At 45.1% G+C, this 14,662-nt stretch overlaps 1 protein-coding gene across 2 annotated transcripts in view; it reads right to left on the bottom strand.

Moving 5' to 3' along the window:
- Positions 1–14,662, bottom strand: part of LOC145349531 (Krueppel-like factor 12) — a 240,681-nt gene that overhangs the window by 49,763 nt on the left and 176,256 nt on the right. The window contains exon 4 of one of the 2 annotated variants that reach the window (XM_080198107.1): positions 2,755–2,859. The exons of the other annotated variant lie outside the window; for it this stretch is intronic. Within the exon in view, the coding sequence (XP_080054233.1) occupies positions 2,755–2,859 (105 nt within the window). The remainder of the gene's footprint in view (positions 1–2,754; positions 2,860–14,662) is intronic. 2 annotated transcript variants of the gene reach the window in all.

Below are 14,662 nucleotides of genomic sequence, written 5' to 3' on the forward strand. Positions count from 1 at the left end.
CCGTCAAAGGTGACCACCTGCGGCGGGCTCCCCGGGTGGTGGGACAGGTGAGCCACACAAATCGCCGTGAGTGTTGGTGCATCTGGAAGGTCCCACTGCCAGCCAATGACTGGCAGCTGCCTTAGCCAGCGGACAACAAACTGGGGGGAATTTTCCCATCCCACCCACCCCAGGAACCGTAGTGGGCGGGGAGGCGACCATGCAACAGTCCTTTGATGTCGGGCAGGATGTTCCAGATCTGGGGCGAGGGCAGACGGAAACTCCCACTCATTTTGTGTGTGTGTGTGCGCGCGTGTGTATGTTGGAGGGGTGGGGGGGATGGCGTGTGGCCAGTAGTGGTTTTTGGAGGAGGAGGCTGGAAAATGCCACCCATAGCTCTTTTTCTTAACATCAGCCTTTATAAAACTAGTTGGATGACCACTTGAAAACATCATAACATTCAAAGGTATGGGCCAAAGTCAGGAAAGTAAGATTAGCGAGCCTTTAGTGGCAGTTATTGCCGGTGCAGACTCAATGGGCTGAAGGGCCTTTTCTGTGCTCTAGAACTCTAAGAGCAGGGTTTTCTGGCTGTGCTTGTCCCAAGGCCAAAAAATCCCACCCGAGGTCTTTGCATGGTCCGTGTCCTGCCTGCTACGATTCCCACCGTCGGCAGGACAGGAAAATCTCACCCTGTGACATTGGGCAAACCCACTAGGTGCTCATATACCTTTCTCATGGTGAGAATGCCACACAGATACGACCCTTGACAGTAATCTGTACAGTCAAATGTTCAGGACAGATCCACTTGGACTTTAACCTGGTGTTGTGAGACTTCTTACTGCATTTAAGGAGGTGTCAGCACTGTTTACACATTACTGCACTACAGCAAGATGTACCACGATAATGTGATTGATGCCATGAAGATATCAGCATACAATTATTATGAACTTGTAAAGTCCCAAAAGAAATTGAATCAGCCATGTGAAATCTACATCAGCAGCAAGATAATCCCTGTACTTAATGCAACACCAATGGAAATTTAACAACAGGAAGCAGTCTTTTAGCCTTTCTTGCATGTCTTGCTATTCAGTAAGATCATAGCTAATCTGAGAACGAACTCTACACATCCGCTGTCACACCATATCGCTTCATGTGCTTGATTTAGAAGCATTTATCAATCTCAGATTTAAAGGGATCTCACAGAAACTTACAAAATTCTAACAGGGTTAGACAGCATAGATTCAGAAAGAATGTTCCCAATGGCAGCGGAGTCCAGAACTAGGGGGTCATAGTTCGAGGATAAGGGGTAAACCTTTTAGAACTGAGGTGAGGAGAAATTTCTTCACCCAGATGGTCATGAATGCGTAGAATTCACCACCACAAAATGTAGTTGAGGCCAAAATGTTGTGTGATTTCAAGTCAAAATTAGATCTAGCCCTTGGGGCTAAAGGGACCAAGGGACCAAGGTGTAGGCGGGGAAGGTGAGATCAGGATATTGAATTTTAATTGAAGGATACCCACCCAGTTCCTGACAACTTGCACACTGCACTGCTTTTAGAAGACATTCAAAATAAAAACAATAGTACTATTATTGCCTAAAAGTGGGGAAATGGGACAGTTGGAGGAAATCAGAAGTCACTTACTGTTAATTGGAGAATCCCTACAGTGCAGAAGGAGACCATTCGGTCCATCGAGCCTGCACTGACCACAATTCCACCCAAGCCCCATTCCTGTAACCCCACATATTTACCTTGCCAATCCTCTGAAACTACTAAGGGGCAATTTCCCACGGCCAATCAAACTAAACTGCACACCTTTGGACTGTGGGAGGAAACCAGAGCACCCGGAGGAAATCCATGCAGACACGGGGAGAATGTGCAAACTTCACTCAGACAGTGATCCGAGGCCGGAATGGAGCCCGAGACCCTGACGCTGTGAGGCAGCAGTGCTAACCACTGTGCCACCCCTATATATTTTAATATTTTATTTTATCACACCTGCAATTATGTTGCTTTTGTTTTGTATCTTTGAGGAAGCTTTTGACTTTTAAATGCATCTTGTGTTAATCATGCCTGTCCTTACTTTGGTTATTCCACCTATATATTAACACTACCGTGGTTTTAGAAACATGGAACTCAATATTAACACTACCATGATGGACAGGGGATTGGTAAGGGCCCTGGCAGCTGGCTTCTATTGCTGTTGTTCCTGCCTTTCTGTCCGTGTAGCTGTTAGCTGGGCAGGAAAAGGAACAAAGAGAATGTTAATGAGGTCCTGTTGTTGAGAAAGGCTGGAACTCTTGGTCTCTGAAATTGGTGGGTACCTTGGCTTTTGATGTAGAGATGCTGGCATTGGACTGGAGTAAACACAGCAAGAAGTCTGACAACACCAGGTTTAAGTCCAACCAATTTATTTGAAAGTAACCTGGTTAGTTGTAAAGACTCGCATTCTAACCTGTAAACCGTCTGTGCTGTTATATGCTTTGTCTGAGGCCAGAACTCTCCAATCTCCTGATGAAGGGGCAAACCCCAAAAGCTTGTGAGTTCACTATCAAATAAATTGGTTGGACTTAAACCTGGCGTTGTCAGACTTCTCACTGTGTTTACCTTGGCTTTTCCCAGTATTCCTCACTCCCTTCCCTCCTCCTTGTAAATGTATTGGAGCCTACAGCATTCAAAGGGTGGAGGAAAGAGCAAAAATCAATTACAAAGTCGTGGGGGGAGGGTGGGAAATGTTTGTTCGTAGTTCACGTATCTGCTCATGCCGTTTACTTACCTATCTTCCCTTCAATTATAGTATGGTGCCAGGAATGGCTGTGTGGAACAATGCTGTGGGGTTGCAGGCCGAAAGGTTTTTTCACAATGCACTGTTGAGCGTCCACTATAATTGAAGGGAAGAAACAGCATTATATACATATTGTAAAATATCCAGTGTATTTGCTCCAACTCCCTACAGAACATCAGGGGAAGGACCCGCACTCATTAAATTGCTACCATTTAATGCGGATTGATTAATCGACCTGTTGGTGTTGACGGGATTTTCACAGCACCTAAATTAATAAAAGATGCTGGAAAAGCTCAGCAGATCTGGCAGTGTCTGTGGACAAAGAAACACGGGTTAACATGTTGGCTGGAATTTTACCAGCACGCCCGCTCTGGTGTCAGGGCGGGTGAGACTCGCAAAACGGAATTCTCTGTTGACCTTGGGTGGGATTGTGTATCCAACATGACTGTTCTTTGGAACGCTTTGAGTCCAATGTGGCACGGTGGTTGACACTGCTGCCTCCTTGCGTCAGGGACCCGGGTTCAATTCCACCCATCTGTGTGGGATTTGCATGTTCTCCCTGTGTCTGTGTGGGTTTTCTCCGGGTACTCCGGTTCCTCCCACAGCCCAAAGATGAGCAGGTTAGGTTGATTGGCCATGCTAAATTGCCTCATCATAGTGTTATATTTTGTATTGCAGTATTGATGCTTAGTTGATTACGTTGTTGCGACAATGTGAATGGGGGCAAACTGACTGCTCTCTTTGCCCCACTCGGAGGGGCAGGATCCTCCTATTCCCCCCCCCCCCCCCCCCCACCCCACCATCATGGCGTGTTGGGACAGAGGCGTCCCAGTGGTGGGATCTTCCACTCCCACCGGCATCAATGTCATTCCGCATGAGTGCCCAACCCACCACCAGGGAACCCGCTATGGAGCAGAGTGTGGTGGGCGCGGAGGGGGTTGCCTTCAGCAGGGCCAGAAAATCCTGCCAGCAGCTACAGCTGGCAAATCCTGTCACTGGAGACGGTTATAAGAGGTTTTGAATTTAAAAATGGAGCTGATGTTACCCGTTAATTAGGACAGCTCGGTAACGAAATCGGCTGGGCCACGTACCTTAACAAGGGAAGAGTTAGCTTTATTGCTAAAACTCACTGGGGTACAGATGCAGAAATAATTAGAAAAGTTTAAAATCTGTTCAAAACAAAAATATACAAACACACAGAGGCCAATTCTCCCATCCTACTGCGCTGATATTTTAGCACATTGGGCCAGGAGATTTAGGTGGCACCCTATCTGCAAGATCCACACTGGGTGTCCAGTCCCCAGTGCTTAGGCATGGAGCTGCATAATGCGTGCACACAGTAATTGCAATATATTTTAACTGCAATTAGTGGGCCCGGGACTGGAGTCTCTGGGCCCGCTCGCCTCTCCTCCCCACTAAGTGTATTTCACACCAGCGGGGTTTACAGTTCTCCCACTCTCAGGGAGCTAGTGGCCCTACACCGCTGGAGTGAAGGTGGGGGCAATTGAGACCCTTGAGAGGGTCGGGCTGCAGCGGGGGTAGGGAGCGTACTCTGGGTATTGTTACCTTGTCAATGTCAGTCTGGGCGCCCTGATGCTGCCCAAGGGGCAATGTGCCAATGCCTCGGGGGGGCACCTGGGCACTGCCCACCAGGCGTGTGGCAGGGTCAATGGGACATGGCGCACGCTGGGGAGGGGGGGAAGTTGATGAGGGTAGGGTTAGGGGGCGATTGGTGGGGGGGGCGTGAGGGGTCCCGCTGCCAGTCTGCATAGGGACTGGTTAGGAAAATAGGGAGGCCAACGATTAGGGTGGGTTGGGGGTTGCAGCCAGCCTGCTGGGAGGGTTGGCACTGCAGGGGGAGAGTCAGGACCGACTCAGGTGGGGGTGGGGGGGGTGCTCTGGAGATCATGATGGGCCGGGAATGCTTGGGGAGCCAGCGATCGGGCCGTGGGGTGGTGGGGGAGGGGGAGCGCAGAGAGCCAGCTTTGCGGGGGGTCACGGGGCTAGCCAGCAATCTGGAAGCCACCAAGTGCGGGACCGCTGTGCACACACCAATCTTGGCACTGACAAAATTGGCACACGCGCAGTGGCCCACTCTGCACGCTGATTTCAGTTTCTCCAGTGGGAATAGGCCCCCTGAAATTTAATGACATTCACACTGGTGCCCTCTGCAATGCAGAGAGTGTGGGAGCTTTCTTTTCTGAAAACCCACTGAAAAAAAAATAGCGTGAGTTACTCCAGTTTGCACGCAAATTCGACACTTGCAATTTTTTTTGGGACAATTCCCCCTCTGTGTTGTATAATTTATCTTAATAACGTGACACCACTTCTGAAATCCCATTTTGGCTGAACGTTGTAACACATGTAAATACAATCAAGAAGGCTGTTTTAGTTAAATCCGCTTTTTCAAAGCTTTAATTTGCTTCAGTTCATAGTCATTCACACTCTGTGGTGACCAGGGAAATCCCACCAGCAACCCTGTGGCTAAAAGAACAGATTGGGACATCTTCGGAAACTGGCAGCTCCCATTCTTTGACAGAGGGTGTTTGGGTAACAGACAACACAAATCTTTTACATCAGCCATTGAAAATGTGGATGCTGCCATTAAATCAACCTGAATGTAAAAATTATATAAATAAGTCGAATAATTAAGATCTAATTAAATTGAATAATTAAGATCTAAATGATAGAGAAAGGGGATAACACCTCACAGTACGATTGTGGATAGGCTCATCATTTGAGGGAAAAAAATTACTCCAGTTTTGGAAAATATTTACAGAAAAACTTTTTCAATGTACTTTTGCCATTTCATAGAATGAGTGATCCCCAGTTTTTATCCCTTACTCACTCTGGTTCAACAACTGAATTCAGCCTACATCCATACTTAAGCAGCATGGTGGCAGAATGGTTAGCACTGCTGCCTCACAGCACCAGGGACCCGAATTTAATTCCAGCCTCAGATGACTGTGTGGAGTTTGCACATCCTTCCATGTCTGCGTGTGGTTCCTCCAGGTGTCCCACTTCCCTTCCACAGTCCAAAGATGTGCCAGTTGGGTGGACTGGCCATTCTAAATTGCTCCTTAGTGTCTAGGTTAGATGTATTAGCTATGATAATTGTGTGGGGTTACAGGGGTAGGGTGGGGTTTAGGACCTGGGTAAGATACTCTTCTGGCAGGGATTCAATGCAGACTCGATGGGCCGAATGGCCTTCTTCTGCATTGCAGGGACTCTATGATGAAGAAGAGATTAAGGCATATCAAGGGTGGCACGGTGGCAACCGCTGCTGCCTCACAGCACAAGGGACTGGGTTCAAATTTGGGCTTGGGTGACTATGCAGAGTCTGCACGTCCTCCCCATGTCTGCGTGGGTTTCCTCTGGATGCTCCGGCTTTCTCCCGCAGTCCAAAGATGTGCCAGTTAAGTTGATTGGCCAAGCTAAATTGACTCAGGGGGACTAGCAAAGTAAATACGTGATGTTACGGGGATAAGACCTGGGTGGGACTGTTGCGGGTACTGGCTCAGAAGGAGGCCATTTGGCCTTTATCTGAGTTAAGTGCGCTTCTAGTTTAGAATCAAAGAATCCCTACAATGCAGAAGGAGGCCATTTGTCCCATCAAGCCTGCATTGACATCAATCACACCCAAACACTACCCTCGTAACCCCATGTATTTACCCTGCTAGTTCCCCTTACACTAAGGGGCAATTGTGTATGGCCAATCAACCCAACCCAGACATCTTTGAAGTTGATGTTATTATTGTTTATTTTATTGCTTAATAAACAATTATTTTATTTAAAATCATCACAAAATGTTTGGGATGTTCCTTCACTGGATTACAAACCATTCCTTGCATTATACCAAATTGCAACAATACAGTTGAGGGGAGTTTTTTTTTCAGATTCCCCTTCTGGGGTTTTGGAGCAACTTAGTTTTTTACCATCAGCCTTGCCCTTAACAAAATGGCCAAGCTCCAACCTTTTCCAAGCAAGCGAAAGATAAGGGATGGAGTTCCAATGGAGCGTATCCCATTCCTTACACCCAACACTTTGTGGTGAATGACTGGAATCAAACATGAAGCTGGGTCTATAAACTGCTGAGGTGGACATCAGAGTGCTTTAGAAATTGACCGCACAGTCACTGGTTCTCTCTTAATGTTAAACAATTAATACCTGGGAAATGGAAAAGTCTCAGATGTTTGATTTATTGGCTGGAATTCTCTGACCTCATCCGCAGCTGGGATTTTCTAGTCCCACTGCAGTGAACGGAGACTGGGCTAAGCGCTAAGTTCTCCACTCTCGTTGGCCGCAGCGGTGGAGCATGCATGACTGGAGAATTCTGGCCACTGTCCTCAACAAAACGTATATCTACGGATTGCGCTCTCGGGTTCCAGTGTTGTCTTCACCTCAGGTTCTGTGACCTGTTGTCACAATCAGATCGAGGTCCTCAAGTTGTGCTTTTTAAATTTCTCATTCTGGATTCAGATCTGCTAACAATGGGTTGAAACACTAAGCCTCCTAGCTTCAGTCCTTTGAGCAGCTACCCTTGAGTTCAATAGGCCTGAAAGAAGCGAGCTGGCATTGCAACATTGAATGTTAGTGTTCTGACATTGTGGGCCCAATTTTAACTCACTCAAAACTCAATCACTTAGAGAGTTAAAAACATCTCCCTTTCAGAATAATTTTAAATGGAGTGGAGGAACAGAGAGATTATAGAATCATAAAATCCCTGCAATGGCTATAAACAGTATTATTGGTTATATATAATTCCAAACAATTTTACTTGCCTACTGTAATAACTCCACGGAGGCAAAAATCCTGTCACTAAGTTACTTTATTTGCAGCATACATCTGTACAGATGTACAGCTCTCCAGTTGCTCTCTGCTGAATGCAGCTAGGAGTCTGACACATCTGCGACATGGTAGCACAGTGGTTAGCACCGCTAATTCACAGCTCCAGGGACCTGGTTTCGATTCCTGGCTTGAGTCATTGTCTGTGTGGTGTTTGCACATTCTCCTCGTGTCTGCATGGGTTTCGTCTGGATGCTCCGGTTTCCTCCCACAGTCCAAAGATGTGTCGGTTAGGATGACTGGCCATGCTAAATTACCCCCTTAGTGTTCTGAGACGCATAGGTTAAAGGGATTAGTGGGTGGATATGGGGGGTAGGGCCTGGGTTGGATTGTAGTCGGTGCAGATTTGATGGGCCGAATGGCCTCTTTCTGCACTGTAGGGTTTCTAGGATTCTATGAAATAGGGAGCATGAGACTCCCTGATTTAACCATCAATTAGGACTTGTCGGGCAATTCATACTCTAGCAAGCCAACCTCATTAGCCTGTTGAAGTCATCGCACCTACCTTCTGAACTAATTCTCTCCAGATGTTCCACAACACCTTATAGATTTTAAAACTACAAACATCCAGTAAAAGTTACCACATCGGGCAGCTATATATCTTTGGGATTGCTCCAAAGGTAGAAAAAACAGCTTACTTTCCAGGGCAGGGCGTTCTTCACAGAAGCTGCTTGCTGGGAGTTAAACCCCTATTCCTGCTGTTGGTGTGAGGAGTGGGAAACAGCACAAGGGAAGGGTTGTAAAACTCACCCCAGTATTATTTTTACATTGATGCACGCTCCAAATGCTTGACATCAATCCAAAAGCACCTATATAGTGACACCCAAAACTGCAGAAGTGAATTCAACCATAAAACCCAATTACAGAACTGCCAATGCAGTTGCGAATCACCAGTTGCCCAAATACAAAACCAACACAGCAGGGTCCAAATATACCGCTCTGAAACTAGCCTGGTGGAACATCTCTTTTCTATTTATTAGCAACGAAACTTGGTGGATAATTCAAGCTGGCAATCGAACGGGGCAGGAAGGAGAGGCGCTTGTACCAGTTATGTAGACGCTTAAGAGATACTCAACCTAAGCATAAAATACTCGCCGCTCTTCAAAATGCAATCTTGCGGATAATGAATATTACAATGATAAGATATAACAGTCGGAGGAGGATATATAACATGGTTCGTGTAGGAGGAAGAGTCTAGGTCAAAAGTAAATAGAGAATTTATATCGGCAACTACATGAGAACCAATATGGGCAACGTGTCCATTCAGATCTCATAGGTCTGACAGATTGTGGTGGCTGATTTTGGACTGTGGGGAAACCAGAGCACCTGGAGGAAAGCCACGTGGACAAGGAGAGAATGTGTACACCCCGCACGGACAGTGAACCAAGTTCAGAATCAAACCTGGGTCCCTGGCGCTGTGAGGTAACAGCGCTAACCACCGTGCCACTGGATGTGGAAGCCCATTTCAGTGCGCAAATGGCCATGCTTCGATTTTGTTTTGAAGGAAACCTGATTTTCCTCTCCATTTCTGACCCTGCACCATTTTTCACTGCTGGTGGGGATGGCTTAATGTACAATCTGCACACTCACCCCTGTTGATGTCGTATTCCCCATTGGGTGCAAAAATCGGATTCTTCCCCACACACCACTTTTGTCTGGTGCTGAAAGCTCATTAAAAGCACACCCGGTTTGACAGTTTAATGAAGAAAATAGAATGTCTGCTGATGAGATGGGGATATTATAAGTGAGAAATGTAAAATACTTTGTTACTTTCAAATGTCACAGTTAGGTGCTGCATTGTACTGCTGTTGTATTTTTAATGTAGTGATTGATCACAGTGGTCTGTCCTGCAAAGGTAAGTTAAAACTCACGTTGACCAGCCTTGACATGCATTAGAGGACTTTTCCAATGGAGAAAGCAGCATTATGCTGTACAAAACATTGCAAAATGTCCTGCTGGTCTGTGCTGTCATGTTTTGTACTGTGATTTCAATAGAATGGCAGTTCTGGATGACTTTAAGTAAAACATGCCTTTGACGTACCTATTCCTGTCTGCTGATTGACAGGTACTGTGCTTTGAAATTAAAATGAGCACCTTCTGATCTTTCCACCTCAGAAAGTAGTCTAATGTTTGGACAGCTGTGACATTATGAATGCTTGGATGAGTTTCAAGTGCTAATGGATGACAGCTTTAAGTAGTTCTAATAACAGATTGTGTCTTTGATATTGCTTCTGGTTTGATGGCACAAGATAATAGGATTTTGTAGGAATGGCAAGGATTTTTCACATGGTGGAATGCATTCTTTTCAGTATCAAGGATAGTGAGTTTGATGAAGGTTTTAATAGATGGGATGAGACTATTTATTCCCAAGGAGTGTAAAATACTTTCCAGTGGTGCGGCACTGGAAGACTGTACATATTGCATACTGGGTAAGTGGCTAGGAGGGCATGAAGCAAATCTGAGGGAGCATGGAACCAAAAGAGAAAATACTGGAAAATCTCAGCAGGTCTAACAAGATCTGTAAGGGGAGAAAAGAGTCATCTGACATTTCAAGTCCAGATGACCCTTTGTCAAAGCTAAAAGGCATAGAAAATAGGAGATATTTATACTGTACAGTAAGGGAATGAAAGATGAGTCATAGCCACAAAAGCATTGAGAAGGCCTTAGCATTAGTAGCCTTTCCCCTTGTTTTTGAGACTATCTTTCATTCCCTCACCTTACACTCAACAAAAAGGGTCATCTGGACTCGAAATATCAGTTATTTTCTCTCCTCACAGATGCTGCCAGACCTGCTGAGATTTTCCAGCGTTTCTGTTTTGGTTTCAGATTGCAGCATCTGCAGTTACTTGGTTTAATTAAAGAATTAAATGCTTTAATGATCTTAGGGGCCATGGGTGGTGGATTGAGGAGGTGTAAGATTTAAGGGGCCTTTAAGCACGGTTGGGACCTGGGTTACTACGTTGGAGAACTGAGGCGAACAATCTAACTGGCCCATCTCTGCGCCCGTACTCCCCATGAACCTCCATCATGGCTCATAAGACGCACTGCAAACCTGAGTGAGCAGACAAAAAAAAAATCCCTGGCAAACTCTCACACGGGTCAGGTGTCCACTTCGGAAGTGCAAAACCACTCAGGTTGGGTTTTCACAAACCCACGGGGAAGTCCGGCCCCGGAGTCTCCTTAAGCAGGAATAAAACACACAATGGGGCCTTTCTAAGGTCTTCTCATCTCTTGTTACTAGAAAACCCTTGAAACTGAGCCTGCCCATTCCCTTTTGGAGCCTGTACCGTGATGTATTATGATCTTTTTCCAGCAACAGTGGGTTTAACTACTGTATTTTATTACCTGTTTACATGGAGTCAGAGTGCTCGAAATATGCTGGCCACGCAGCGTACATGTTTATACAGCTGGAGAAGATGTAGAAGCCATAACGTGAGCTGTACCTCTGGAATTCAATCAACATTTGAAGGCAAAATTGACAGGACACCATGTGTTCTTTAAACTGATACTACGTGTATGGCATTTTCTCAGTTTGCCGGCTCTCTTTACTGAGGGAGGATTCATGTTTCTCAAAGGGTAATAATGGATTTTAATTAATTTTTAAAGAGCACCAATTGCTGTATCTTTCACTGATGCTCGCGTACACCACATCTACCAGCGAGCAAGCTGAATTTATTTCATCCAGCCTTTCCATGCCAGCCAGTTGCTGATTATTCCACTGCAAGGAATTCCCCTGCCGATATTATTTCCACAAAAGTACCTCCCTTAAAGGAGCATTACAATTATTAAAAAAAAAACAAATAATAAGGACAGTACAAACACTGTGCCACCGTTGATAGGAGAGTAGATAGATAATCATGAGGGGGCTGTGCGAAGCAGGTAGGGAGAAACTGTACCATTAGAGGAAGGAGTTGAGCAGCAGAGGTCACCGAGTTAAGGCAAAAGAAGCAATATTGGCATGAGGAGAAGCTTTTCCCGAGGACCACATGATTGGCGAGGACCCTATGAACCATTCCGATGGGAAGCAGAGCCAATTTGCAGGAGGGCATGGACCACAGGTCAAGGAGGGACTCGAAGTTTGATTCAGGGTTAGAACAAATGCATTGTAATTTAGTCTGACCTTGTCGTGCATATATATTACTCTTTATTTGTCAATTCAGCTTTGTTGATTCAAGTTACATCAAGTTGGTCTTGATCTATTGCAGTTATGATCCCAGCTGGTGTTATAACTGGACAGGAAGATCGCAGAATGACTCAACAGACCACAACTTTTACCTTTTTTTTATAAAACATGCTGTTACAAGACCGCTAATTAGTCTTAACAACAAGAATAAAAGTGATTAAATATGAAAAGATTGGATTTTAATACTCCTTTACTGCCCCCCTTAGCTTAACAATTGCACATAGATTTTATGATTAACAAAGATTACAAAGTATATCTTAAGCTACAATGTTCTATTAACAAACACAAAGTCCCTTTTATGTACACAAGATGACTGTAGTAAAACACACTCCCAACTAAAACCAAATGAATGTCTGGATTTCTCCCTAATATCCCCCCAGAAGACTCTTACACCATGAGCCTCCTTGTCTCACTGAACTCCAGGTTCAGCACAAGTGATTTCAAATTCTGTTTTCAAAAGTCACACTTTCAATCCTTCTTTTTAATTATGCTTTTCCTTTACTGCTTCCATCCCAGTTTTGTTTTCAGGTTTTACAGCTCTCTCTTCAGGGGTCTTAAAGGATTTTATACAAACTCTGAATCCAGCCACCGATTTCTATAGTGCCTCCTAAAGTTTAGTAATTTCTCACCAACCTTAACACTACTGCAGATATCTTCCTGGCCTCTCACAATTCAATGTTTCTTCAACTCTCTGTGACTTTACTGAACAGCAATCTGCTTTGGTTCCTGGTTTCCTCTGTTCCATTAACTCTAGAGGCTTTGGAAATTTTTCTCGTTACTTAACTAGCTGGGCTTTAGATTTCCAGTATCTGTTTTCTTAACCATTACTCGATTGTATGGCTTTTTTGCTAGCAATGCTGAGTGAGATGTTCCTTCTTTAGCCTTCTAAACTGCTGTGGGAGCCTGCCTTCTCTCTCACTAACAACAATCATAGTAACTAAACTCTCTCCAACAACAATCATAATAACTAAACCAAAACTTAAAAGCTTTTCTACTTTACAAGGTTCTAGTTGCTAAGCAACCATTGCTGGTTTATTTATTCTTTATGCTGTACCTCTCTCTTAACACAATAGAATCACACTTGGAATTGAAACTAACCCCCCCACACATACAAATATCTTTGCCTAGCATGAATCTAACTATAAGTTTGCTCTTCTAGGCACAGAAACACTAAATTAAACCCATTTAAAACTATACTTTGGCCAGAATTTTCTGGCTGTTCTAGCTGGTGGGTTCTTTTGCTTCTGCTGACGGTGAATTCCTGCTGGTGATTTTCCTGACAGTGGGGGCGAACTCAGTGGGAAATCCAATTAATGCTGGTGGGGCCAGAAGACCCCACTACTGGGTAACAGTGAACCACTTCCTGCTATTGTGAGACACACCACGTGGGTGCGCAAGTAATTTCCCCCCCCCCACTTTATTTTTCATGTTTACCAATACAAATATATATCCCTTAAAACTATCTTCATTTTCCAAACAGTACCAGTCTTATAATGCTATTTGTGCTAATTGGATTAGAGTGCTCTCCCTGGTGAGCGATTACTGCTTCCTGCAAATAATTTCAAATGATTCATTTGCACCTTATTTAATTAACGTGCAGGAATCTTTCTGCTCGCAATTTTGGGAAATTTTCTCGATGCAACAGCTTTCTTTATTTCCAATCTGTTGAAATGCAGATAAGCCCATGTGAAGGATGGGGATTGCAATAGATGCACAAGATGCCTTTCTTCAATAATAAATGTATGATATAGAATCGGAAAAAGGATCAGCCAGATAAAGTAACACAAAAGGATTTTTTTAAAGGTTATTTATTAGTGTCACAAGTAAGCTTATATTAACGCTGCAATGAAGTTGCTGCGAAAATCCCCTATTGGTAATACAAAAAAAACGATATTTAACTTCTCCAACTTGCCGAAGGAAATTGTTCCCCAGATGGAAAAGAGAGCTGTTAGCACTGAATAATGCAAGCTGTTGAAGTATCAGCGTCAAGCACACCTCAATCAAGCACCACGTGTAAAGACGCAGAGTAAACTCATTCTTCTCTGCCCTAGCAACGTACTCTACCTCGCTTTGGAGGAGCTGTGTTTTACGTCTCCCCCGCCAGCAGGCACATGTTTGGCATGGACATTTATGAAACATGAGGTGGTGGTGGGGGGGGGGAGGGCTGGTGCCCAGTCCATCAACCTCATTCCCACAACTGAGATCTGCCCCCCCCCAACCCCCCACCCCCACAAACTGCTAGGTGGGTGCCGAAATTGGCAGCCCATCTGCCATTTTAATATTGAGCTCGTTGTGATTTGATTGCGATATTCGGTTGCCTGTGCTCTAATATGGTTGGCATGGGCATGCAGGCAGGAGTGGGCAGGCTGTATTTCTGAGGCCAAGTTGAAAGATGGCAGGTGGGCACATGATCTGGTGAGTGCACTTTGCGCATCAGAGGCTCCACCTTCAAATGTCAGGCCTCCTTCATTCATAGAATCCCTACAGTGCAGAAGGAGGCCATTCGGCCCTTCAGGTCTGCACCGACCATAATCCCATCCAGGCCCTATTCCTGTAACCTCATATATTTACCCTGCCAACCCCCTGAGACTAGGGTCAATTTAGCGTGACTAATCAACCTAACCTGCACATCCTTGGACTGTGGGAGGAAACTGGAGCCTCCAAAGAAAACCCACGCAGACACGGGGAGAATGTGCAAACTCGACACAGACAGTGACCGAGGTTGGAATTGAACCCTGGTCCCTGGCACTGTGAGGCAGCACTGCTAAGATCTGTGCCACTGTGCTACACCAGTGGTAGCCTCAGTGGCCATTCCTCAATGGCTGCCCTCCAAAACCTGCCCTGCCTCCAATCTCCCTGGACACTTGGATC

This window comes from Carcharhinus amblyrhynchos, chromosome 10, assembly GCF_965287045.1.
Source record: "Carcharhinus amblyrhynchos chromosome 10, sCarAmb.v2.hapA, whole genome shotgun sequence".
Lineage (NCBI taxonomy): Eukaryota > Metazoa > Chordata > Chondrichthyes > Carcharhiniformes > Carcharhinidae > Carcharhinus > Carcharhinus amblyrhynchos.